The sequence below is a fragment of the Amphiprion ocellaris genome, chromosome 11 (genome assembly GCF_022539595.1).
Source record: "Amphiprion ocellaris isolate individual 3 ecotype Okinawa chromosome 11, ASM2253959v1, whole genome shotgun sequence".
Classification (NCBI taxonomy): domain Eukaryota; kingdom Metazoa; phylum Chordata; class Actinopteri; family Pomacentridae; genus Amphiprion; species Amphiprion ocellaris.
The window spans coordinates 30,820,909-30,848,565 of NC_072776.1; the positions used below are offsets into that span (position 1 = coordinate 30,820,909).

General features: G+C 36.3%; 1 protein-coding gene and 1 long non-coding RNA gene across 5 annotated transcripts; one reads left to right on the forward strand and one right to left on the reverse strand.

The window, feature by feature from the left end:
* Nucleotides 1–6,641: 6,641 nt before the first annotated feature.
* LOC111574238 (uncharacterized) lies at nt 6,642–16,132 on the reverse strand. 4 transcript variants are annotated; one of them, XR_008603343.1, is made up of 4 exons: nt 15,958–16,132; nt 15,789–15,867; nt 13,814–15,038; nt 12,370–12,874 (listed from the first exon to the last, which is right to left on the reverse strand). It is a non-coding gene; the product is annotated as an uncharacterized LOC111574238 (long non-coding RNA). The 4 variants fall into 4 exon arrangements; XR_004848083.2 differs by having other exon boundaries at nt 13,814–13,972; nt 14,499–15,038; nt 15,789–16,131; XR_008603345.1 differs by lacking the exon at nt 12,370–12,874 and adding an exon at nt 6,642–7,904 and having other exon boundaries at nt 15,789–16,131.
* A 6,102-nt stretch (nt 16,133–22,234) lies between these two features.
* Nucleotides 22,235–23,873, forward strand: LOC129350104 (ADP-ribosylation factor-like protein 4C). The gene has a single exon (XM_055015632.1). It carries the CDS (start codon nt 22,743–22,745, stop codon nt 23,319–23,321), a length of 579 nt encoding a protein of 192 aa, XP_054871607.1. The 5' UTR covers nt 22,235–22,742; the 3' UTR covers nt 23,322–23,873.
* Nucleotides 23,874–27,657: the final 3,784 nt, after the last annotated feature.

Consider the following 27,657-nt stretch of genomic DNA (forward strand, 5'->3'; position numbering starts at 1 on the left):
ATAACCTGAATAAATCATGACTTTAAGTGTCTGGTTCACATACATGTTGCAGTAAGTGGAGCCAGTTTTTCTGGGGCTACAAGAACCCTCCAGGGTGCTTTAATGTCTCTGCTGCAAAACTAAAGCAAAACTACATAAACGACGCTCTAACCTTTCTTTGCTAATCAATATTTTAGCATGTTAGAATCCTGACGTTCAGTTAACACACTAATATTAGGACAGTGATCAAGTGGAAACATCTGAGGCAAAACATGAAACCGATGCAGAAGTAGCAAAAACTGGTGTTCCTTCAATGGAAAAAAATACCAGAAAAATCAATGAAAAAATATAGAGGCAAAATAGTTTTAATTACCAGTTAATTCCCTTAAAATTTAAGTAAAACATACCAGACAGTATCAGTAAAATGACTAAAAAAAAATATGAGTAAAATGTCCAAGAAAATCTGGATAAATATTTAACAAACTTTAGGAAAAAAGGGAAATATTTTTGGAAAAATTTTCCTTAAAATAAAATAATTACAAAACATTGATTAATGTCTGTGAATTATCCAGGAAATGTTAATGATATAAAAATATGTCTGAAAAAAATCGAAATAAAATATCCAACTCTAAAATCAGTTCAACTAAAATGAGATAAATGTGAAGCAAACTTAAGTAAAATATCCAAAAATACCAAAAAGATATTAATAAAATGCCCAACAAAAATTGACAACTATCCCCCAAAAATTAGCTAAATATATGGATAAAATATAGATTTTTAAAAAATAATTCAACAAAATATCACTGATATCAAAGATAATTTTTAAATCTGTAAAATATTTTTTTAAAAGAAGAATGAAAAACTTGTGTAAAGTATTTTTTTAAAATTACCAGTAAAATATAATTAAAATTTCCTAAATATTGTCATTAAAATATTTAAATTTTATCATAAAAATATGCCCAACAACAAAAATAGTGAACAATATCCACCAAATTTCAATCAAATATCAGCAGAATTTCCCTTCATTGATATATATATATATATATATATATATATATATATATATATAATATATATATATATATATATGAATATATATAATATATACCTGTAAAATATCACATATCACTGATATCAAAGAATTTTAAAAGAACAATTTTAAAAAATTGTAGAATATTTTTTAAAAAGAGGAATGAAAAACATGTGTAATATATATATAATATAATATATATATATATATATTACTAGTAAGACTTATTTAAAATGTATCCAAAAGCATCATTAAAATCTCTTAAATCTGTTTTTAAAATGTCCAAACAAGGAAAAAAGAAAAACAATACAAAAAATTTTATGAAAATATCAGGAAAATTTCACAAAAAATATAAATAAAATCAGTGAAAAAGATTATATACATGTCTGTCACAAATCCATGAAATGTTAACATTTAAAAAAAAATACCAGAAATGTACCTGAAAAATAGAGATTAAATATCCAACACAAATTTTATAAATCTAAAAAAATATATTGGCAAAATATTTTGGTAATTTTTTTTAAATATCCAAAGATTGTTGCATTTGAAAATATCAAATAATTATCAAATAATACTCTTTTATATAAAAAAAACTTGAACAATAAAATGGAAAATTAGTAAAATACCAATAAAATATATTCATAAAATGTTTAAAAAAAGGTTCTATTTTTAAAGAAGGAAAATCTGTAATCTGTAAAATAATCAAGATGATTTAATTCTGTGCGGTTCATATGTGAGCTCAGCTGACGTCCTGCTCACTGAGACGTATTTACCTTCCTGTTCAGAATCGGCCTTAGTGAATCCACTGAACCCACTCTGAGGTGAGTTTGTTTTTAACTCCAGCTCACCTGTGTGGGCGTCCGGTTAACGGCTGCTCTGTGCCGGGTGGAGATAACCACATCCAGACAGGAGAGGAGACGCATCCTGAGAGGAAGTAGATGGACTTTATTTACCTCCAGGATCGCCGTGGAAACCACGTCACTGGAAGTGAACCAGGCTTCACACATGCAGACAAACCAGTGTGTGTGTGTGTGTAGTGTGGGTGTGTGTGCGTGTGTGTGTGTGTGTTGTGTGTGTGTGCAGAAGGAGATTTATGTGCCACTGTGTTTGTGTGTTTCTGCAGGAGGCGGGTGGAGAGCAGCTCTGCAGGTTTCCTCCCTGGAATAGTGATGAAGAGGCTGCAGGTACGTGTGTGTGTGTGTGTGTGTGTGTGTGTGTGTGTGTGTGGTGTGTGTGTGTGTGTGTGTGTGTGTGTGTGTCTGCGTGTGCGTGTGTGTGTGTGTGTGTCTGCGTGTGCGTGTGTGTGTGTGTGTGTGTCTGCGTGTGCGTGTGTGTGTGTCCAGGCGGTTAGTTGGACGGTCTGCTCCCTCTAGTGGCAGCTAGAACTCACTGCAGACCCAGCAGGAGGTGTTGGTGTTATTACCGGCATGACATAGCACATATATATATATATACATATATATATATATATATATATATATATATATATATATATATATATATATATATATATATGCTCATTTTAACACTTTGCTCATGTTAAAGTGAGCAAAAAGCCACTAACATTTTACTTTGAGCAAATGTTAGAGAGATGCCCACCTCAGGCCCACTGAATTGCAGATTATAGAAATACAGAAAGAAAACTCCTTTGTTGAAATTGATGTTTTTGAAGGAGAATATTCCTAAACTTGTATTGTATTTTGTCCTTCAGCTTGAAATAGTGAATGACTTTAGGTGGCTGAATTTGTTAGGTATCTCGTTTTATATAGCCTAATAATAACAAATGCGTTGATTGGATGTTGTCAGGTTCAGAAGTATGGCGTGCATTTGTAGTAACCACACAAGGTAAATGTTAAGTTATTAAAAGACAGACATTTTTGTGGTTTAACTTGTTACACTGCTGAGGCTTCACCTCTTTGTCAGTGTAAAAACTTAAACCACAAAATTGTTTGTTTCATTTCTATTTATCTGCATTTTTCATCTGTCTGCTACATTCACAGATTACTGCAAACTCAAAGTGCAATTATAGCGATTATATTCAACATTTTAAGACTTTTTGTAAACTAAAGCACTTTCAGTGTCTTCTAAAGTGGTCTGTTATGGGATGGCTACACCGTTAGCAGGACTGTCGTAGCTAATGTAATGAGACATAACCATTGCCCCTTTTTAACTTTGGGCACCTGCCCCTCCAAAGGTCTCTGCATGGTCCTGCAGGAGAGTGTTTGCTGGGACTGTTCACACATATATGTGGTGTTGCTTGTCATGTTTCCTTGTGGCTGTACATTTACCAGTAGGTTGAAAATGTTCTTTGTTTATATTTAAGATGATAGTTGCTGTTCCATGTTTATGTAGTTTTGTATACTTATTGTTGGCTTCTTTCCATTTGCTTCTTTTTTATAGAACTACACACATAGAGATGCATATGTGTAACTTCTGTTAAGAAATAAAGGAGAAACAGGGAACACCTTGTATTGCATTCTGACCGATGCCCCCCTGGCGGCCATAAGTTTTTGACCGGTGAAAATTTATAAAGTCGTTGAATCTGCAAAACAAAACGTATACAGTTCTTTTGTTTTGACTTTTTATTGAAGACTCTCTCTCATTGCAGTTTGATCAGATCAAACATTTGGCAGCAGCGTGGAGGAAAAAAAACTTCCTGTTGCCAGGAAGTTGAAACCCGCCCTTTTGTGTTTGGTTTGTGTCTCTCTGTGGTCATTTTGTGCCTATTTGTGTTAGTTATTTTTGCATCTTTGTGGTCATTTAATGCATCTATATTTTGTGTGTTTTTAGAATCTTTTTTGTGTTTTGTCATTGTTTTGTGTCTCTTTCTGGTCTTTTTGTGTGTATTTGTCAACTTTTATGGTTGTTTCTTAACTGTACAATTTTTTTTTTTAAAAACCTTGTGGTTATTTTATGTCTTTTATGGTCATGTTGTGCCTCTTCAAAGTCATTTTTGGTCATTTTGTGGTTATTTTGTGTCTCTTTGTGATCATTTTTGTGTCTATTTGTGTTAGTTATTTTCCATCTTTGTGGTCATTTAATGTGTACAGACACATTAAATGTCATTTTGTGCCTCTTTAGAGTCTTTTTTGTCTTTTTGTCATTGTTTTGTGTCTCTTTTTGGTCTTTATGTGTGTTTTTGTCAGCATGCTTTGTGTTGTGGTTGTTTCGTAACTGGACAGCCCTTTATTTCACATCTTTGTGGTTATTTTATGTCTTTTTCTGGTCATTTTGTGTCTCTTCAGAGTCATTTTTTGCATCTTTGTTGTCATTTAATGTTCCTGTTGTCATTTTATGCCCCTTTAGAGTCATTTTATGTCATTTTGTGGTTGTTTTGTTCTCCTTTCTGGTCACTCTGTGCCTCTTTCTGGTCTTTTAAGTGTTTTTGTCGATTTTTTTTGTGTTTTTGTGGTTGTTTCTTAACTGTACAATATATTTTTTGCATCCTTGTGGTTATTTTATGTCTTTTGTGGTCATTTTGTGTCTTTTGTCGTCATTTGGTGCCTCTTCAAAGTCATATTTTGTCATTTTGTGGTTGTTTTGTGTCTCCTTGTTGTCATTTTTGTGTGTTTAGTGTTAATTTCATGTGTCTGTGGTCTTTTCTGCCTTTCTGTAGCTGTTTTGTGTCTTTTTGAGGTCATCTTATGTTTTTGTGGTCAGTTTGTATTTTGTTGTGGGAATTTTTTGCCCTTTTGTGGTTAGTTTGTGTCTCTTTGTGGACATTTCTTGTGGTCATTTAATGTATCTGTTGTCACTTTGTACCTCTTTAGTCATTTTTTTTCTTTTAGTGGTTGTTTTGTTGTTCTTTCTTGTCACTCTGTGTCTCTTTCTGGTCTTTATGAATGTTTTTGTGGTTACTGTACAGTCCTCCTTTTTGTATCTTTATGGTTATTTTATGTCTTTTGTGGTCATTTTGTGTCTCTTTAGAGTATTTTTGTATTTATGTGGTTGTTTTATGGCCCTTTTTGGTCACTTTCTGATCCTTTTGCGTTTTTTTCAGCATTTTGTATCTCTTGAATCTTTGCTTCTCTTTGTGATTTTCTTCATTTTGTGATTTTTTAGAGTCATTTTTGTCTTTTTGCTGTTGTTTGTGTCTCTGGTCTTTTTTTTAATCACCAACATTTTCAGTCGTTCTGTTTTGTTACATCTTATTTTATGCTGTTTTGTGGTCATTTATTGTATCTCTGTGGTCATTTTGTGCCTCTAGACATTTTCTTCTGTCTTTCTGTGGTTGTTTTATGGCTCTTTGTTGTCATTTTGTGTCTTGTGTTCATTTAGTGTCTCCTGTGGTCCTGTTGTGCATTGCAGTTATTTATTTTTTTGTCTTTTTGTGGTTGTTTTGTTCCGCTTTCTGATCACCTTGTGTCTCTTTGTGATCCATGTGTGATTATTTTTGTTTTTGTGGTTGTTTTGTGACTCTGAAATCATTATTTTTTGTTGCATCTCTGTTGGTTTTTTTTAATGTCTTTTTGTTGACAGTTTGTGTCTGTATAAAGTCATTCTTTTATCTGAATCTTTTTTTGTGTTTTGTTTTGTCTCTGTGGTAATTTTTTGTCTCTTTATTGTTGTTTCGTGCCTCTTTGGGCTCATTTTTTTCTCATCGCGGTCGCCTCTTGCCTGTTTGTGGTCTATTTGTGTCTCAGTTATTTCTTGTGTCTTTGAGGTTGTTTTGTGTCTTATAACTGAGCTTTTAAATAAAAACATCAGCAGCAGTTCTGACCCCTGTGACCAATGTTCCCTGTAATTTTTCCTGAGTGTGAGCAAACACACAAACTCCCTGAGCGTCCCTTGGACCACTGTGAGCAACATCAGACCTGTGCACTGTGGTCACACCAGCATCACATCCATTCAAGTTACATGGTTCATTAAAAGAATCAAATTACAGCATTTACATTTCTGTTAAAACACTTTGTCAACAGGAGCCAGTTGAAGGCTGCAGTGATTTTAGTGACACTACAATGTATAAGAGTGAAGTTATTGAATATTTGTCTCTTTACTGTTGCAGAGGTTTTGCAAATTGCAGACGGACCCTGTTCACTCCATAGACACCAATGTTATTCCTGTAGCTTGAAAGACAGCTACTTTTGATAAAACTGGGCTTGTAGCACATTGTCTGCCTTGCAACAATGGGAAAGAGGCACCGTTTATGTTTTGACAACCTATATCTAATGAGTTATTGATGCTGGAAGTCCCAATCTGTGAATATCTTTCCAACTTTACTGAACTTGGGGCCACTACCACCTAAGGAGTGATATATTTAATTTTGAAAAAAGCATTTAGCCATACTTAAAGCTTTAAGTGCTTTATTAACACGGAACTAAAAATTTTGTATTGTTTTATTATCACAGGTTCTGTCTGAAAAGAGGTGGCATCATTTTAAACAGTGAAATCAAACTAATAAAATGTAACGACCAACCAGTGTGCAATACTGGATTCTGCAAAAACATAAACAACTTTTTAAAAATCTAAATCTTATCTAAACACAGTTAATGTATTAACTTATTTTTGTGTGTATGCATGTATTTATTGATTTATTTAGTACTGTTAACATATCAGAGTTCTGAGTGAATTTTTCTTAAGATAGGCAAAGGCTATTTATTGATCACATATAGGCTGTTAAATGTTTATTAAAAACTAAAAAGCATTTAAAAAAAAAAAACAACTTAGGCATTTATTGAGTCACTAAAATACTGTAGAGTACAGACCACATCAGCATGATTATAAGCATCCTCTGGTAAATGAACAACCAGATACTGATGTCTCTCACCATATGGACTTCAGGAGATGACTGGGGGATGATAAACTGTGACCTACTGGTTGGGTTCTCTCTGTTCTCATGTTTCTTACATGTTTGTCCCCTGACAGCCAGGTCCTAATGTTTTTTGAGCAACACACCATACTATGACGTTTTTACAATGATGGTTCTACTATGGAACCAGTTTGACATGTTCAGGTGTTCTTTGTGTGAAAACTCAGAGATTTCAGGGATCAGAAGGTGGTTTTCAACTTTCTTTGTTAACTTTCTGCTTCAACTTTAAATTAAATTTCCTTCACTAAGCCAGCCCTCTGGACTTCCAGGAAGCTGTGTTCCTATTGGCTGTCCAGGTGGCTGCTAGGTGTTATCAGGAACACCTGAGCAGCTTGGTGTTATCAGGAACACCTGAGCAGCTCAGTGTCTTCCTGCTTTATTTAGCTGCAGACAAACATTTCCTCTGCTTCTCTTCACCAGTGAACTGGGTTTGGCTCTATTGCTTTAGTCTGTTCTTTAGGCGTTGGCTTGCAGCTTCCAGCAGTAAAATAGACTTTAATGTGTTTCTTGGTGTGTTTTAGGGCTTTGTACTGGATAGTTGTCTTGGTAAATGAGGTTCTTTAGCCACAGTTAGCACATGGTGTTAATGTGTGCAGTGATTAGTGGATTTGGTACAGCTGAGTTGTGTCTTTATCTTGGCTGTAGTGAGTCTTTAGAGGTTTCTGGTCAGACACATTCTGTATTCTTGTTTGAGAACCAACGTTGGTTGTCCAGAAGGTAAGAGTTCCTGTCCTGATTCTCTGTTCTCAGAGGTTCTCTGGTAGGCTGCAGGAGACTTTAGCTTTTGGGTTGTGCTAGTTTGGTTTTTGTATGGTTTCATTTGGACGACTATCTTGAGGCTCCTCCATGTGGTTTAGTGAGGTTTTCTGGAACAGTTCTACAAAGCAACCTGCAGCAGAAGAGACTTTGAGAGTTTTTAGGAAGTTCTGGAGACCAGACTTCAGAGCAGCAGAAACATTTGTCAGCAGTTTGAGCAGGAGAAGGTGAGCTTCAGAGTAGAAATGAGACAGAAACCTTCTTGACCCGTGTGGTGAGGTCCTGTACCAAGAGTTTGAGCAGGTTGTGAAGAGTCTGTAGTTCTTTGGTCTGAAAGCACAAGAAGAGTCGACTCATTAAAGGAGAAAACAGGAGATATTGTTGGTTCTTCTGTCGCTCTGCAGTTTCCTTAGACTGAATATCAAGTTTATATATTAAATGATTTCCCATGTGAGCCCAAGAAGACTTCAATAAACTCCCTCCATCCCCTGGACACAACATATTTTATTACCATGTTAAATCTTTTTTAAAAAAATGTTTTTGAGTTTTAATCATAGTTTTAGCATAGTTTTTTTCTCTTTGTTTAGTTTTGTCATCTGTGTAAAAGGTGCTAAACAAATAAAGTTGAATTGATAAACGGAATAACTGTTTAACTCATGATTGTGACAACAGAAGTATTTTCATTGTGATTTAAGGGTTTATTTCATTTTTAAGGTTGGGGTCAAAATCTTGACAGAAAAAGATTAAAGAAATAAACTACATAACAAAAAGCAATTAAATCAAAGGAAAAAAATTTTAATACAATAAAACTTTTGAAAAGTTTTATTATTAAAAAGATTTAGGAAATTTAAGATGTAGTTTTCTAATTAAACATTTAATTTTTTAATTAAATGTTTTGTCTTTTTAAAGGTTTAATAATCTAATTAAATTTTTTGCATTTTTAAAATGTTTAATATTCTTCGTTTAATTGTATTTTTTTTAAATGTTTAATTATGGAAAATATTTTATCTGTAATTTTTAATATTTGTATTTTAAAAATTTTGTTTAATTTCATAATGACATGTATTGTATCTTGTTGAATTATCTAATTCAATATTTTGTCAATATTTTGTTAAACATTAAATACAATTAAATGATATTAAGTAGACAAAATATTGAATGAGATAATTCAACAAGATACAGTAAATGTCATTATGAAATTAAACAGAATTTTTAAATTACAAATATTAAAAAGTACAGATAAAATATTTTCCATAATTAAACATTTAAAAAAAATACAATTAAACAAGAAGAATATTAAACATTTTAAAAATGCAAAACATTTAATTAGATTATTAAACCTTTAAAAAGACAAAACATTTTATTAAAAAATTAAATGTTTAATTAGAAAATTACATCTTAAAGACAATAAAACTTCAAATAGGAATTAAACAGAAAATACAATGAAGCATTTAAAAAGAAAATTAAACATTAAAAAGTGGTAAAACATTTAAAAAGAAAAACCTTAAAGATTTAATCGAAACATTAAATATTGGGAAAGAAAAAGAAACTCAACCAAGCCGATAAAACATTTGAAAAAACAATTAAACATTAAAAAGACAAAACATTTGGAAATCAAATCAGACATTAGAAAAGAATCAAAGGTGAGAAAAGAGCAAAACTAAACGTTTAAGAAGAATCAAACTAAAGACAAAACATTTGAAAAAACACCAGTTAGACTTTAGAAGATCAAATTCAACAGAAGAGACAATAAAACTATCAAAAAGAGCAAAAACAAATAAAGGTCTGAAAGTGTTTTCTATTCTGAAATGAAAACAAGTTGTTTCTTCAAACATTTCCTCTTTCTGTGTTCTTGGTTTGACTGTGGATAGATTTACTAAGAACTCATTTCAGAAAACTGCTTTCCAGATAAAGTCTACCAGTAGTTGAAGGCATTTATCAAACTAATGTTACCTTCTGATCTCCACAAACTTTACTGTTCAGTGAAGAGAATCAAAGTTTGTTCAGGATTTCTAAAATACCCACAGGTGAAGGTCTGAGAAGAACTCAGATGGATGATCTAAATGTGAAATCAAGACTCATGGTCACAAGTTTTAAGGCTTCTGTCAACCAGAAAGTTCAAACTAACAGAGAAGTACTGAGAAACTTTTACGATTTCAGTCCTCAGACTGTCTAAAGGTTCAAACTAACAGAGAACTACTCAGGAACTTAGAAGATATCAGTCCTTGGACTGTCTGAAAGTTCAATCAAACAGAGAACTACTGTGGGACTTAGAAAATTTCAGCCCTCAGACTGTGTGAAAGCTCAGGTCCTGAGGACTCGGGAGGTGTGGAGGCTTTGGAAAGTCTTGGAACTGAGGGTTCCACCCTCCAGCACAAAGGCTGAAGTCCAACCTCCTGAGAAAAATGGTCGAGACGAGAGTCGAGTTAAAAAAAAACTCGAAAATGACATAAACTAGATGATAAATGCGCAAAAAAAAGAAGAATTAGTATCTGAGCAAGTAGCTCAGGGGGATAAGAAGAGTGACTACAGAGTGGAAGGTCGCAGGTTCAAGACCCACCAGTGGCACTTTTCTTTCTTTGTCTTTGCCAGAATTTTGAGAAAATTTAAGAAGTGTCTGGTCTTGAACCAGCGACCTGCAGCTCCATAGGCAAATCCTTAACTCACTGAGCTACAGATCAGATGAAAAGAAATAATTTCGTCGTCCCTTTGGCATCGTAGTTCCCGAAGTGACCACGTGGGCAGAGCCAAGGCGGAGTCTGGGTGGAGTCAGGGCGGAGAGTAGGCGGGGAGGTGGGTGGTGGCCTCCCCCCTCTACTCCCCCACCACCCACCACACCTTCCCCCGCCCGACGAGTTCTTCGAGTCTCGATGAGTTCCTCGAGTCTCGACAGGTTTTCTCGAGTTTCTGGAGTTTCCACCAGGTCGGAGGCAGAACAAGTTGTCATGAAGAGGTGTTGAAGTCGGTCAGGATGGACTGACTTTTTACAACGACTAGAAGGAAGATGACTAGAAGAGCAGGTCTTACCATCCATACCATCCATAAAATCCATGGAGTCGGCTCCAGATAAATGAAGGGAGGTCAACTTTTATCAACCTCCATCCAGATGTTCACCTTGATATCTTTACTTTGACATTTTTAGCACCAAAAACCTTTAGTATCACACTTTATTATCATTTATTAGGACTTTAATGGAATCCACCAGCAGATTTAGTTTTTGTTGACAAACTTTATTGTCATCGTGGGACTGCAGTATTTAAAACTGTTCCTTCTATTTGACCTCATGTTTATTAGTTTTAGTGGAGAAAGTTTGAATTGTCAATTAGTCTCTTAAAAACTAAATAATAAATTGGATTAGTCAAGAGGTTTAAATTTCTTACTTTGTCATATTTTAAATATGACAAAAAAATATAAAAATGAAGCATCTTGAGACAATTTGACCTGTAATTGGCATTATATAAATAAAATTGAATTAAAATTGTATGTATCTTGTAATGTTGGAGTAATTCAGCCATATATGTTGGAAAACACATTTTCTTTGTCCATTAATCTGTTGATCGTTTTCTCCAGTAATTCATTTGTTTTGGTTTATAAAACGTCAAACCCAAATATATTCAGTTTACAGTCATAAAAACCAAAAAGATTTACATCCATGATGCAGGAATCAGGCAGTTTTTCACTTTTTATCTTAGTTTAGTCAGAAAGATAGTTGATAATGTGTGAATTGTTGCAGCTTGTGAGGCGTAGAAGGTTTTAATCTTTGGGGCCGAGTGTCAAAAAACATTTAGAAACCAACATCAACAAAACACAACAAAGATTTGAACATCATTAAAGGGAAATCCAACTTTTGCATGACAATGTCTAATTAAAGGACATTTATTTCCAACGTAAATGTGTGATATTCATCCTCTGAAGCTTTCTCTTCACATCATTTTCCACCTGGACTGCTTTGGTCGGGAGCATGTGCAACAAACATTTGAAAAATTGCACTTTAACATCAATGAATGACACTGAAGTTTAATCTCTACATAAATGAGACTGAGTCTGGATGTGCTGCTCTGTCATTAACTCCTAAGTTTAGGGAAAGTTCAAACAAAAGAGGACAGTTCAGATAAGACTTGAGAATGAGCTTATTCTGAACAAACATCTCAGACTTTCTGAGCTTCAGCACCTACAGCAAGATATTTTAACAAGCAACTCAAGAGATCCACAAGTTGGAGAGAGTTAGCATTAGCTGAGCCAAAGAACATGTGGGACGCTAACCTAGCAAGCATTTCAGACTTTTCTCTGTGAATTCTGAGAAAAAATTTTCTATTTAATTACAGCTACACATCTTAACTCAGTCTCATTAAAACAGATTCTAATTCAGTGTCATCCATCCATATTAAAGTGCAGTTACCCAAAATGTTTGTTGCATGAGCTCCAACAAAACCTGTCCAGGTAGAAGGCCACTTTGACAAACAGGAAGTGGAAGATTCCAAGCGGATTTATAGAAGGGGGAACCGGACTGTACTAAGTGTGGTTGAGTATAGAGGGGTGTTTTGTGGGTTTTTAAGGCTAATAATGATTATTAGTGAGATATTTGGACTAGATATTCATTTGCAGTAAATGAAAGTATTTAAAATCTTGAGTTAAACTTAGAAGAACACAAACTCTAACAGAAAACTTTGTTGATACGTTTTTGTTTTGTTTACAGATGTTAAGTTAAAGGAGTTTTATTCGTTACGTATAACCAATCAAATCACTCCAGATGACAGAGCGACCACAGGAAGATAAAGGTTCAGAGCCAAAGAAGCACCATTTTTAAATGTATTTATTACCACAAATCAGTAAAAAATAAAATACTGATAATCAGTAAATCAGTCAGCCCACAATTGCTACAATTCTACAATGTATGTCTCTTTCCTTTGACTTGTTATTTGTACAATACACGATGTATATGAAGGCGTTTTTTCATACCAAAGGCTATACTATGATGTTTTCTAAGAGACATACGATGCTACTCTGTCTGTTCTGGCTCTGGGCCGCTGCACTCCTCCTCTGTTGTTTTCTGGATTGTACTCAGCTGCATGCCTTCGTCCACCAGGCCTCCGTTGACTCGTCCCGCCTGCCGTCTCTGGAGCTGAAGCTGGACTGGAACAGACCAAAGTACAGTCCAATCACGATGCCAGCTGCCTCTCAAAAGGCTCCTTCATCTGGCAGGTGGCGGCACTTCTTCTGAGGGGAAGCTGAGCTGGTCCAGCAGAACTTTGGAGATGTGTTCCAGTGGTTGGTGGATGTGTGGGGAGATGGAGAGGGACCTTTGAATTGTTCAGAAAGGAAAACAGGGAACCCATTTGTAGTTATAGTTTGGGCTGCTACTGTGGTGTGTTTTGGGGTTTTAAGAGGTGAACAGGAAGAGGTTTCTTTCGTATTGATTATCTTTTACTTTGTTCCTGGTTGGAATGCCCATCAATGTCAACATGAAGTTCACTTTTAGTTCTGTTTATTTATTTTTATTTTACTAACACCCATTTGTTTTTAATCCCCTCACATGTTGTGTTGTTGTAAACTTACTCTTTCAAATAAATTCTCGTCTAACCCTCTGGAAACCAGGGTTTGGACTGTTTTTGTGTTGCTCCTCACCTACTGACAGCTGTGGACTAAAGGCTATACTGTGACATTTTTAGAGCGACATGCTATACTATGATGTTTGTTGGGCGACACGCTATACTATAGGCTTTTTAAATTGACATATTACTGTGACTTTTTTTTGTTTTAGTTTTTTTTGTTTTTTTTAGCAACATATAAGAATTCCAACAGTTTTAGAAGTTACTACACTTTTACTTGTGCAATGAAATTATTATTCTATGGCATTTTTTAGATGATATATTATACGCTGATGTTTTCTTGAAATACATACTATTTTGACAATATACTGCACTATGACATTTTTTGAACCACATATCATACATGACAATTTTAGGCAACATCCTATCATTTTGCGCTTTTTAAACCACATAATAATCTATGTTTTGTGTTTTTTTTTCTTGCCAACATGCTGTACTATGAACTACAGGCCATACTATGTTATTCTTGAGTAAAGCATACTATACTTTGACATTTTCTGAACTACATCCTATACTATGGCGTTATACAGAGTGCTTTGGTTACATGTTGATTTATAATCTAGATTTTTTTCAGTTTTGTTTTTTGATGGGATTACCACAGACCTGACTGTGAACACTGCTGACACCCACCTCAAGGAGACGCTGCCTAAGATCTCAAGGCTGCTTGGTCGTGGTCTTTCTGGCACGTACTCTTCCAAGATGAGCCGGGAAGTTTAACACTGATGGAATGACACCAGGTCTAAGCCGACAAACTTCCACTTCCTCCTCAACCCATAGTCTCTGGGAAACCTACATGGAGTAAGAAAAGTAGACAGAGAAGTAATTAAGTCTGTACACAACATATTAAAAAGAAATCATGCTAATAAATTAAGTACAAAGAACCGAATTTGCCAATATACTGGAGACCAGAGCTATTTAATTTGATAAGTATAACCTTGTTTAGTAACATTTCAATTATTTGAGAGCAGTCCTGAAGAACTGCCTGTAATCCCAATCATAAAATGGGTTTGTAGGAAGAACATAGATGGTAATCTGGATATGCATGAGTTAGGCTTTATAATGTAATACTATTACAAATGCTGATACTACTTCTACGACTCTAACAACTGTTTATACTACTACTGCTGCTTGTACTTTTAGTATTACTACTACTGCTTGTACAACTATACTACAGCTACTATTAATCGTCTGGTATTTGGTTGTCAAGCTGCTAGCTCGCCTTAGCGTTTTGCTAGTGGCTAACTAGTTAGCTCTCAGAGACTGGAAGCTCTCAACAAGATTTCATAATGAAAAAAGAGCCAAAAACTATTCTTACCTATGAAAAGTCATTCCAAGTTTCCAACTTTAGGGAGGTAAAAGTGAATTACAGTGTAATAATTACTTGGACTATTTATAATACCTGGACCAGAATCAGAAGACACTAAATTCGGGAGGAGCGACTGTACTGAGCAACAATAATGAGGCAATCGCAGGGGTAACAGTTGAGTAGCCACTCGTATAATTTTTAACAGTAGATAAAACAATTTGTCTGATTTGTACAGAATACAAAATAATAATACAAACAGTAAGACAATAAGAAAAAACCCAGTGTGCACACTTGAAACAAAAAATGTCCGTTGGGGCCCTTAAGTAAAATAGGAGTTGTTGCAGGTTTTCCTGTTGTAGGATTATTGCAAGTTCACCTGATTCCAAAGGTCTTTGTAGTGAAATGTAAATGTATAATGTGTGTGAATGAGTGGGTACGTGGATATCTTCTCAGTGCTGATCTTTCTTCAGGGTGGTTGGCTCGCCATCTGTTACAGCAGGAAGTTTGTCCTGAACCTCAGACTCTTCAGTCCTCCAAAAAAAACCTGACCTGTAGACAGGTCACACAATTTACATCCAACACCGTCTTTTCTCAGATGCATCATCAGGGATATCAAATGTCAAAAGATGCACACCATTACATCTAATTCTGACATGAATCTTCATTGCTATTCAAATCTTAAATCTCTGTCTCAGTTGTACAACGTTCAGTGTTAAGTGTATCATTTATGAGGACTAAACACGAAAGTGCTCACACATTTACCTGTTCATACGAACAGTGTTTCAATAATACTTATGGTAAGTAACCATTAACATTCAAAATATCATTAATCATAACCATATCAGAACCATGTGCAAAAAAACATAACAGTACACATCTTGAGTTAGACACAGAGGTATTAAAAAAGTGTGCTTAAATTACTCTTACACTATAGGCCTATTCATGTGAGAGAACTGCACCAAAAATTATCGTCTAGTTACTCAAAACTCAGCTGAAATAACATACATGTTTTCAATAAATCATATAGTACAAAATAACATATTGTTTTACATTCATCACAACATACCAAATTACTCTCTTTTCCCTTTAAATTGGCATTAGGAAAATAAAACACTTCCCCTTTAATTACATACACATCAGCATAAAATAATAAACACAATGTGCATATGTCCAGAAGTGCTTCACCATTATTCATATCAGTTCACTCTCATAACCGTAATATCACTGCTACCTTCTTTCAACACCCGCGAAAACAAGAGGAAAATAGCACCAAAGCAGCTAAAAAGGCACATTTCTTACCGTTGCTCTCTGTATCAAGGCGGAGCACGCCGATGTCGGACCTTGCCGCGGCTCTCTGGGTGAAAGGCAAGTGGTTAGCCTGTTAGGCACAGAGCTAGCATTAGCATAGACGACGACGGTAAGCGTCAACAAGGTTTTTTTTCTCCGCCGGATAATTGACTCGTCTTACAGACGTAACTCTCTCCTTCGTTCAGTCACTTGGCTCCGGACCTCCAGTGGGTAAGTGCTCCAACTGTTTTTTTTCCTTTTCACAGGTAAACTCCGAGGTTTTCTCCTGGTTTTCTCTTCCTCTTACCATGTAGCTGCCCTCGCTTCTCTGGCTGAGATCAGAAGGAACCGGAAGAGCAGCGCGCCTGCACTTCGCATCTGAGCCGACAGGCTGAGCGTGGACTGCGTAGCCTCTGATTGGCTGCTGAGAGCTAGGTACCGCACGTAGGACCACGTGAGCTGAGCGGTGCATTCAATGCAATAGGACATCTAACACTTTACCGATGCAAAACAAATAAAGATAAAGAAAATAAACAGTCTCTCTTCTGTGATTGTACTCAAATAACTGTGTGTGTTTTTTACACCTGGCTACATATGCAGCACAGTGAGCCGACATACTTGTTGTTTACGTTTCCACGCCGTCTACATCAACAGAATGCACTGAAACTTTGCTCCTAGTAGCTTAGCCTCGCCGTAGCACGCAGCTCAAAGGGGCGTGTCCTAGCTACTCATTCATATCGATGAGAACAACAGTGGCTACACATAAGGACGCCTGACGTTGATTAGCTGCATAAATACCATTATATACAGTCTATGGTAAATACGTATGTGAATCGCATCATTGGCTGCAGCAGCCAGTCACCGGTCACTCACTGACTCACATTGAAGAATAGCACAGAATGAACTGTTAGGTGTTTATTTTATTTACAATTTAGATTGGATATTTTTTTTTGTGCAGCGCAGATTTTCTGTGCGCGGAGACCGCATCAGCAGTGCGCAATTGCGCACGCGCGCAGCTTAGAGGGAACTGCGCCTGTGACCGTTCACTTCCTGAGTTTCTGTTCCAGTTTTTCCCTCCATTTATTCTTAGCGCTCATTAGAGGAAGAAATGTCCTGAAACTAAAGATTAAATTCACCGTCTACCTCATATTAATGAAACATCTCAGCCGAGTGATGAAATAAAAGCTGAATATTGAAGAAACACAGTAACTGAGTTTCGCTGTCAGACTTCGCCATCTAGTGCATGAAAGAAGAACTGCATGTTACAAAGTTAAAGGTTCAGTCTGTTTTTTTGAAACTAAGTATGAAGCAAATCCACAGAAATCAAAGTGCTTTACATAGGAGATTTAAAAGCTTATAAAACAGAGACCAAAACATAAAAAGGCTTCTAAAAGGTTCAGAAAATAACAATAAAATCAATGAATAATAGTGAAACTGATATATTTTTTAAATTAAAAATCTTTTTTTGTTTCACATTTGTCTTCGAATGATTATATTTCATTCTTTTTATAGCTTGCCATTTTAATTAACAATATATGTCTGATAAAATCATTATTATAACTTTGCCTAAATTTATTGATATTACAAGGAAATATTGTAAATATGCAGTAGCAGCCTTTTGTGTCATTACATTGATACTTGATGCACATCTGTCTGCTCATACTTCTATCTCTGGACTGTTATTTTAATTACTAATCATTCAGTTAGTTTTTTTTTTTGTCAATGAATTGTCTAAAATCAGGAGCTTTCATAGTTTTCTTCAACCAACAGTTCAAAAAAGTTGATTTCAGTTTGAGATTTTCAGTTTAATAGAGAGAAAAGTAGCAAATCAAAAATGAGAACCACAAAAAGTTTGATAAAGATTTATTTTTCCTCACTTAACTGATTAATAGATTAGACTCTCATACACCTTTAACATCATATAACTTGAATAATTTAGATGTGTTTGTTGTCCAGAGTCAGTCTCTGCTTTTAACTCCTAAACTCAGCCGGAGTCACAGCAGGAAACCTTTAAAAGACTGATTTTAGTGTTGATTTATGTTAGGAGCGTTTCTAAAAAAAAAACAAACAAAAAAAAACAACAACACATTTTATCATTCTGGTTTATTCACAGTAGATTCATGGTGATTCTGTGCCTCTGAAAATTAAATTCACAACAATAATATGCATTTTAAAAAAGTTTTTAAAGACATTCCTGCATAAATATGACCTAAAACATCATCAGACATTTACTAAAAGTAGATAAAGAGAACACAGTCAAACACAGCATCTATTTATTGAGTAAAATGATCCAATATTGCAGATGTGTGAGTGATGAAAGTGTGTGAAGCTGAAGGACTACCAGGTAAACTACAGGTGAAATTAGACTCAGGTGTGTGCAATCAGTGGAACCCTGGTTTATTTAAAGAACAAGAATCTATTAAATATCTGATCCTCTCTTTGTGGAGGTGAATCAAAGTACAAAAGAGTCTAAAAAAATCTCAGAAAAACACTTGTTCAGATTCAGATTCAGATTACTTAATTGTCATTCAGGCAAATTACATCTGAGATGCACTGCAGAACAAAATAACAATGCAGGATCAGTAATAAAAAACTAAGATAGAACAAAATAAGTTATAAATACTGGTGCAGTAGTGCAGTGAATATAAATAAGTGAAAACAGAGAGTAAATAAGAAGTTATTGCACATGTGAAAGACAGTAAAGAGTGTCTATGTTGATATTTACAGTCCTCTCTTTAAAAGACAGATGGTGATGGGAAAGAAGTTGTTTCTGAACATAACAGTTTTGTTTGTTGGTGCTCATTAGGTTGGAAAACCATTTTAAAATAGTTTAGATTCCAAAAATCTGCAGCCAGACTGAGCATTGTGACCTCCTACAGGAGTGTTTGACCAACAGAGATCTATAAACAAGACCTGTAACAATCAGCAAGCTGTTCAAGAAACCCAGGATGTCTGTCACTTTAACTCGGTCTAATTCACTCTAATTAAATCACTCTAAGCTTTTTTTCATTCTTGCAGCAAGGAGACAAGTCTCACACAAAGGTACAGAGATGTCTGAATATTAGATTCTGAAGAACACGTTTTGTACAAATTATGCGACATTGGAAACTTTGTCATGGATATTCTCAGTTCCTACTCAGTTCATGACTACCTGATAACAGGACGTCTGACTCAGCTTCTTCTTATTATCAGTTTAACAAACCACATTTTGCTCACAGTCACTCAGGCAATTTCACATTTTCCATGAAAACTCACACTTTTATTCATGTGCTAACATAACTGCACAAGGGTTTTATAATCATCAATTAGCCTTTCAACACCATTAGCTAACACAATGTAGCATTAGAACACAGGAGTGATGGTTGCTGGAAATGTTCCTCTGTACCTCTATGGAGATATTCCATTAAAAATCAGCTGTTTCCAGCTAGAATAGTCATTTACCACATTAACAATGTCTAGACTGGATTTATCATTCATTTAATGTTATCTTCATTGGAAAAAATGCCTTTCTTTCAAAAATAAGGACATTTCTAAGTGACCCCAAACTACCGAACTGTAGTGTTTGTGCCAGAGTTGACAGATTTTTGCTAGGGATCATCTGTACAAGCTTTTGGAAAATGGTTTGTGGACATATGAGATCAAATTATATCTTTCTGGTTCAAATGTGAAGCATTTTGTTTGGAGAAATGAAGAAAATGAAATCTGTCCTCCAACATAAGAACCAGATCCCAGCTCTGAAGCACGGTGGTGGCATCATCATGGTTTCTGGTTCGGGACGGCTCACAATTTTAAATTACACAAGCGAATCCTAAAGAAAAATATCAGGATATCTGTTTGAACTGAACGTGAAAACATGCAGCAAGACACCAACACTGAGCTAAATGAAAGAAAAGTGAATGTTTTGGAAGTTAAAAATGTTGATTTTCATCCAACAGAAACTTTGTGGAAGAAACAAGCAGTTCATGTACAAAATCCATAAAACTCTTTAATACAACTGAAAAAATGCACACAATGCACTGTACTCACTCAAAAAAACTGACTTTCAAATCAAAAACAACAGCAAAGAAAACACACGAGAACACAAAAATACCACTAAAAAAACACATTTTAACTAACTTCAGCATTTTAGAGAAATATCCCTTAAAATTTGCATTATTATTTGATTTTTTAAAACAGATTTTCAAACAATTTTCCGTCCGTTAACTGCTCTTGTTTGTAGAAAACATGATTTCTGACTAAAACAACATTAAGCAAAATGCAGTTCTACACACCGTGTTTTTTACTTTTGCATTTCTTGTGTGTGCAGAACTGATTAACTGGAAACATTTAGGGGCTTTTATTGCTTCCAAGGGGGGCAGATGAACCAGAAAAGCAAACGAAAGGCATAATTTTGGACATTTTACGTCTAATCTTTGTGTCTCATTTGTTGAATTGTGTTTACTCTCTAAGGCCCCTTTGAAGACAACAAGAGAGCACATTATGTAAAAATTAAGGGTAAAAACGGTATTTTAATTGCAGAAGTTGTTATTTTACAGTAGTTTTTGTGGGTCTTTAATTTTTTTAAATCTTTTTTTAACTTTTGTATTCATTGTCATGTTTCTGACTGAGTTTCATTTCTATCCAGCTGCTATAATGTGGAAATTACTCCACTAAAGTTGATCTTATCTCATCCTAAATTATCATTTATCTTCTTTACTAGAAGATTCCTTCCAGCTGGTTTGCAGAACAGATTAACTGGAGACATTTAGGGGCATTTATTGCTTCCAAAAGGGAGAGTTGAACCAGAAAAGCAAAGAAGACGTGTCATTTTAGACATTTCAAGTCTAATCTTTGTGTTTAATTTGCTGAATTGTCTTGTGTTTCTCTACTTTGAGGACTTGTGTGTGAGTCTGGTGATGTTTTAGATCACATTTATGCAAAAATACAGAGAATTCTTAATGAAAAAGCACCACTAATTTACTGTTGTGAGTGTATTGTCTGTGTTCTTTAGTGTGTTTTAGTGGATTCATGACCCTCAGCCAGACGTGTCAGATGTTATCAGCTCATTAAATGTGTTTTATTCTCATTCATATGAGCCCGTTGCTCCTCCTCCACCTTCCAGAACCTTCAGTCGGCCGCCTGGTCGGGCTTCAGTCAGACTGGTTGTACTGGACAGTTTCCAGGCGTAGAGAAGAAAAGCTGCAGTGAAACTAACCTGAACGACTAAAGGATTAAACATGTGGCTTCACTGGTTTAGAGTTATGTGACATAACTGCAGGAAAAGTTGCTCTTTGGGTTGGTTTACTTTGGTTTGATGTAAAGATGATGCTTTTTCCTGTGTGTTTTTTTGCACAAAGTAGGAAAACCTTTATTTCTAAAGCAGCTTTTAAAGTCTTAAGGTGCAGCGCAAAGCAGAAATTAGAATAAAGGAGATAAAGCCAAGAAAAAACAAACACCAAATATACAAAAGAGCAAACTAAATAACCAAAATGCAACAGATTTAAAAGAAAAGCAAGATGACTGACCTAGTAAAATATGTAAAGGGTAGAAACTGTATTCTAATTATGGAAGTTGTTGTTTAGCCATAGTTTTCGTGCCCCACTTGCCAGAATTTTACCTTTTTCTTTAGTTCTTTTAGAAACAGTCAGACTTTTGTGAACTAAACTGGACATTTAACAGCCTCTAAGGGCTTTTCAGACCAAAAATATTGCACACTATGTCAAAATTAAGGGTAGAAATTGTACTTTAATTGTGGAAATTTTGGTTCTTGGTTTATGCTAGTTTTTGTGGCAGACTTGCCAAAATTATAAGTTTTTATTTACTTTTTTATAAACTGTCTACAGCAGGAGGATTGAATTTGGACTTTTGTGAACTAAAACGGAGATTTAAAACCTGCAAGGCCCTTTAAAACCAAAAAAATGCACATTATGTCAAAATTAAGTGTAGAAAGGGTATTTTAATTGTGGAAAACATTGTTTTGGGGCACAGTTAATGGGATTTTACCCTTTTATTTACTTATTTTTATAAACAGTCTACAGCAGGAAGATATAATTTGGACTTTTGTAAACTAAATTGGAGATTTTATGGCCTTTTTAGGGGGTCTGAATTGCTGCTTTAAGTTCAGAGGTTAAATCTGCTTTGTGGTTCGTGTCCATGTGCACCAGAAGGTGGCGCAGTTGTCCATATGAATCCTGGAGATTCACCAAATTTCAATCCTCACAGTGAGACTACTTCCTGGTTTGTTCCATCTGTTTATCCCTGGGTTTGATTTTCTTTGATGCAACATGAAATACACCATTTTGACCTTTACTTTGAGCCACAGGTGACTCCTTTTTACGCGCTGCTGGCCTCCAAACCCTCCAAACCCTGCGCGTTTTACCTCCAGGAGGCGGACCGCCGCAGGCAGCAGCCTCATTGGCACAGGTCCCGGCGGGGTGGAGCGTAGCGGGCTGCCTCCTCGTTTGCTCTCTTGTTTTGTCAGTGCAGCTGCAGCGACCGCCAGGAGAAGAAGGAGGAGGACAGCGACAGACACCCGCCGCTGGAGGAGCTTTCACCGCCGAGAGACGCAGCAGCAGCAGCAGCAGCAGCAGCAACAGCGGGGCGCAGTCCGGATCCTGGAGCCTTGGAGAGGAGACGCTGTTCGTCTGTGCGTCATTTTTTAAAGGACGTTCTGGACTCTGAAGGACAGAATAAAGGAGGAGTTTTTCATCCTGACACTGTTCCCCGAAGGAGTATTTGAACTGTGGAGCTTTCCTCGTCGCCAAATGGATGCGAGTGCGTGAGGAGAATCGCTAATGAACGGCGCGCTGCGTCCTGCCGAGGCGCACCGCGTCCCCCGCTGCTCCTGAGGGCCGGAGATTTACCCACCTTCAGCCCAGGAATTAATCATCTCAGCTGCTTTTTATTTACACTTCCAGAACCGGAGAGGAGGAGGAGGAGCTGCGCAAAAAACATTATTATTTTTTAAATTTAAAAAAAGACGCCAAAATGGGCAACAGCTTCTCCAACATCTCCGCCTTCCAGTCGCTGCACATCGTCATGCTGGGTCTGGACTCTGCGGGGAAAACCACGGTGCTCTACAGGCTCAAATTCAACGAGTTCGTCAACACGGTGCCCACGATCGGCTTCAACACGGAGAAGATCAAGCTGAGCAACGGGACGGCGAAGGGCATCAGCTGCCACTTCTGGGACGTGGGCGGCCAGGAGAAGCTGCGGCCTCTCTGGAAGTCCTACAGCCGCTGCACCGACGGCATCATCTACGTGGTGGACTCCGTGGACGTGGACCGGCTGGAGGAGGCCAAGACCGAGCTGCACAAAGTCACCAAGTTCGCGGAGAACCAGGGCACGCCGCTGCTGGTCATCGCCAACAAGCAGGACCTGCCCAAGTCGCTGCCGGTGGCCGACATCGAGAAGCAGCTGGCCCTGCAGGAGCTCACCCCGTCCACCAGCTACCACATCCAGCCCGCCTGCGCCATCATCGGCGAGGGGCTGCACGAAGGCATGGACAAGCTGTACGAGATGATCCTGAAGAGGAGGAAATCCCTGAAGCAGAAGAAGAAGCGGTAACACCTCCTGACCTCCTGTGTTTGGATTTAAAGCCCTGCTGACGGTGCCGGTGCGCACAGGAGCTGCCTCAGTGGATAAAACACAACTTTTACCAAAAAAAAAAAAAAAAAAAAGAAAGAAAAACCCAGACTTGAAGTGACTCTGTGGAGCTCCAGCGTTGAGGATCTAAACGGGCTGGCCCGTTCACCTGCTGCTTTAACCTGGACTCAGTTCTAGTTTGGACGTTTCCTTTCCATCCACAGGTCGACTTTGTGGAGATGAGTTTGATTTTGCACGTGGCTCGGGACACCTTGTGTTCCCTGCTCTAGTTTTTTATTTCAACAGACGTCCGTAGAATGGTGGCGGATGTCCTGCAGACTGTTTATTGGAGCATTGAAGTAGCCTTCCCTCTGCATGGTGGTCTGAACCAGAGTCCACTACTTTGCACTTTTCATTTGCTAACAAACAGTAGAGAACTACACTGTATTAATAGAGGAGCCGATCCAGGTGGTTTATGTACCAAGAAGCCAAAATTGAAGTATTTTTTGTATATTAAAAGATTTTAAATCGTGATTTGGGTTGTTCGTTTATTCTAAGAAGGGACTTCCTTATTATCCAGATCACGGGTGATAAGCTTTATCGACCAAATCCAAATTTCTAAACAACAAAATAAAACGGAGAAGTCATTAAATCATCAGGTCAGACATAAAAACATTATTAGAAGGAATACATTCCTTTCTCCTTCTGTGGTTGTGAGGCATGGTGGTGGCATCATCATGCTTTTAATGTGTCTATGTCAAGGGGCATGTTGCTTTCTGTTCATGGCTGGATCCAAATAATGACAACAATATTTAAATATAGACTAAATCCACATAAAAACTAAAGACACAACAAAATGAAATAGAGAAATCCTAAAACCATCAGATCAGACAGATGAAAACACCGTAATACAAACTTAAAATGTTGTTTGAAGTAATGCGCCCTTACAGTCATTTTTTTTCTTTTGTCCTGTGGTTGTTTTGTGTGAGGTATGGTGGTGGCATCATCATGCTTTTAATTCGAGCCTGTTGCTTTTTCAGACAAATAAAAAAAAAACAAGAAATAAAAGACAGTTCAAAGGGAATTAAAACTCAAGTCAAATTCAGAAATTCTCTCAGATAAAAGTGTGTTTTTATAGATAGACATACTTTTTAAAGTTAAAGATCTATGAAATAGGCAAGATTTTATATGAAGTCACATATAAACCTCATTACACTTGATATGATCTCATATCAACTGTAGATTCTTGCAGTTTGAAATGAAATTGCTAGTATTACAACAGTAATTTGCATATTTTATGCATTTTCTTACCATTTCTATTATAAAACCCAGCTAATAAGTCAAGTTATTTGCTTTGTAGCAACTTTAAATCTTATTTGTTAGTTAATTTCATTGTTTTTCTGCATGTACATAACCTTTATTAAACATTTAAAAGCATAAAAAATGCCCAGCATGTGAAAATGAATGATAGAAAGTGTATTTTCATGATGGAAATTGTTGTTTTGCAGTAGTTTTGTGCCTCACTTCCTCTTTCTCCAGATGTTCCCACAGGTCAGTCAGAGGTCAGAGTTCACTCAGGAGGTTAACCTGAAGTCCAAAAGGTCTCAGCTCAGGTTTTAAACAAGAACACGTGAACGAAGTCGGAATTCCTCGGTGAAATTTATGGATCTGCATTGCGGTTTGTGTGTTTACAGCAGCCAGCAGAGCTGTAATTGGACCGATACCCGTCAGCTCGTTATGGATTTCTGTCACTTCTCGCTCGCTGCTCTGCAATTAATGTGGACGCTTGGTTTTAAAGTTTATGTGTCAGAGGAGGCAGAAATGTTGTTGCTGGATGTGGTTTGATGCAGCCAGAGGTGTCAGAGCTGAACTGTTTGACTGTTTGTTCGCTTAAAGCTTCTCTTTGTGCAGTTGATTAATCTGCTCGTTAGTTTCTGGATTGAGCAGTTTAGTCCATGAAATGATCTCAAATCATCAATGTAACCATCTCTGATTCGCTGGAAACTTGTGGTATCCATGAAACGGCACACTGACATATCAAATACTGACATTTTAACTTGGAAAACCATTTTAAAACTCCAAAACTATCCAGCAATTCTTTAATTTTTGTGCTATAATTTGTCATATCTGCACAATCAGCTACAAAAGTTCACCTAAAAATACTTTCATACTATTTTTGTGACCAAATATTTCAGATGTTAAAGAATTCTACATGTTTAGTTTTGCATTATTGTGACATTCAGCTACACGTGGATCAGGAAAAATCACTAGTTGACATCTGAATTATCAGTTTTTCTGTTAATGTGAGCTTAAAGATGGAACTCTTTATGTCAGCTTTGATTTTTTTCATATTTCAACTCACCAGAAATCAGGGATGATTTGATCTTCTTGTCCAATATTACAGATTCTGAATCAATGACATGATGTGAAATAACAGAGAAAATTTCAGTTTTTTTAATCTTTAATAGTTCCTGAGATATTGTTGTTCAAACAGTCTTGAATTCCAATGTGTGAAAAAAAGAATCTCAGAAAATACTTGACATATCATTCTAAAAATTCACATTCACTACTTTTAGTTTTCAGTTTATAATAAAAACGGAGTTTCAAATAAATCAGACGTCTTCGAGCAGAAGAATCCTGATGATGTAAGACTAAATCTCCATTTTTCTAGCATTTTATGGATTAAATTGCTTAAAAAAGTGCAAAAAAGTGGGTTGATAGGCAGTTTAGAAAGAAATCTTGTAAAGTATTTAATATACGAAGCTAAAACTTCACACATAAATGTCCGTATTTTATGCTGTAAAGATTTCAGGCAAATCAAAGATGGTTGAGCACACACACACACACACACACACACACACACACACACACACACACACACACACACACACACACACACACATACATATATATATATATATACACACACACACATGAAGACATTTCTATCATAAATTGATGCAGAAAAGCCACAAATTGCTTCATAAAAATTCACCAGAATGCAAGAAATGAAGTGAAGACCTTTGATCTATTTCAGTTCCTTTTGAGAACCAGTTCTGTGGAGATGCGACTCGTTTGAGCTCCTTGTTGCATCACTCTGAACTCTGGTTCACCTGTAATCCTGTCACGCTGTAATTTGCTCCAGAGGGGAGCTCAAACTGCATTTTTAGATTAATCAAGAAGCCAGCTGACCTAAATTTACAACATATAAGGTTATCATCTGAGCAGAAATGGCCAAAAATGTACCTCTTAAATGTGAGTATTTGCAGTTTTCCTTCCTGAAAGCGGACTGAATGTCTTCTTTTCTTTTTTCTGATTGCAAGTGAGATTTTACAACTCAAAACAGTGAAAAATCCTGAAATGATCAGATCATGTAGCCTACATAGCAATGTTTTTCTTCTTCCTTAAAACAGGTGTAACTAATGTAAATGTAACTGACACTGGACTCATCCAACCACATCTTTACAGCCTTCGTCCTCCTTTTTACTCAGTTTCTTCATTAAACAGCGTCTGAGAATAAACTTCCAACGTGAATAAGACAAAATATAAAAGAGGAAAAAAGAAACCGCAGCTCAGAAACAAACAGGAAGATGCGGCCAAATGTGTAAAACTCCGTATTTGCTGCAGGAGCTTCTTCTTCTTCTTCTTCTTCTTCTTCTTCTTCTTCTTCTTCTTCTAAACAGAAGCTAATAATGTGCAGCTACAACATGTTCTGAGAGGTTAAAATGATGAGCATGAAGCTACTCTGGAGTTTATTAAGGGTTTGTTGCTAAAACTGAGCAAAACAAGCTCCAGTGATGAACCAAGAGACTCAGATTGACACAAATAAGAAACAAAATGACAAAAAAGACACAAAATGACACAAATAAGAAACACCACCACAAAACAAGGCGCAAATGACATAAACGATACATAAACAACACAAAAACAATGCAAACCGACACAGCACAACAAAATAAAAGGCACAAAATGACAAAAACAACACACAAAACGACAGAAATAAGATGCAAAACAACAATACAGGACACAAAATTACACAAATAAGAGACTGAATGGAGAAAGCAAGGTACAAAAGACAAATGATACACAAAACAACACAAAATGACACAAATGAGACATAAAACAACACAATAAAAGGCATAAAATGACAACTATGAGACTCAGACACAAGCTACAGTGTACATCAACTTGTTCTTCTTCGTTGGTGTAATTTGAGATTAGAGTTCTTCTTCTTCTTCTGCTTTATTTTCTGAGCTTCATTCTCTACTTCGCTGCGTTGAGCAACCACAGCTGTAAAGATGTGAGGAGCTGCTCGGTG

Bases quoted from the DNA above. Each gene is read 5' to 3' on its own strand.
- LOC129350104 (XM_055015632.1), top strand. From the start codon at position 22,743: ATGGGCAACAGCTTCTCCAACATCTCCGCCTTCCAGTCGCTGCACATC.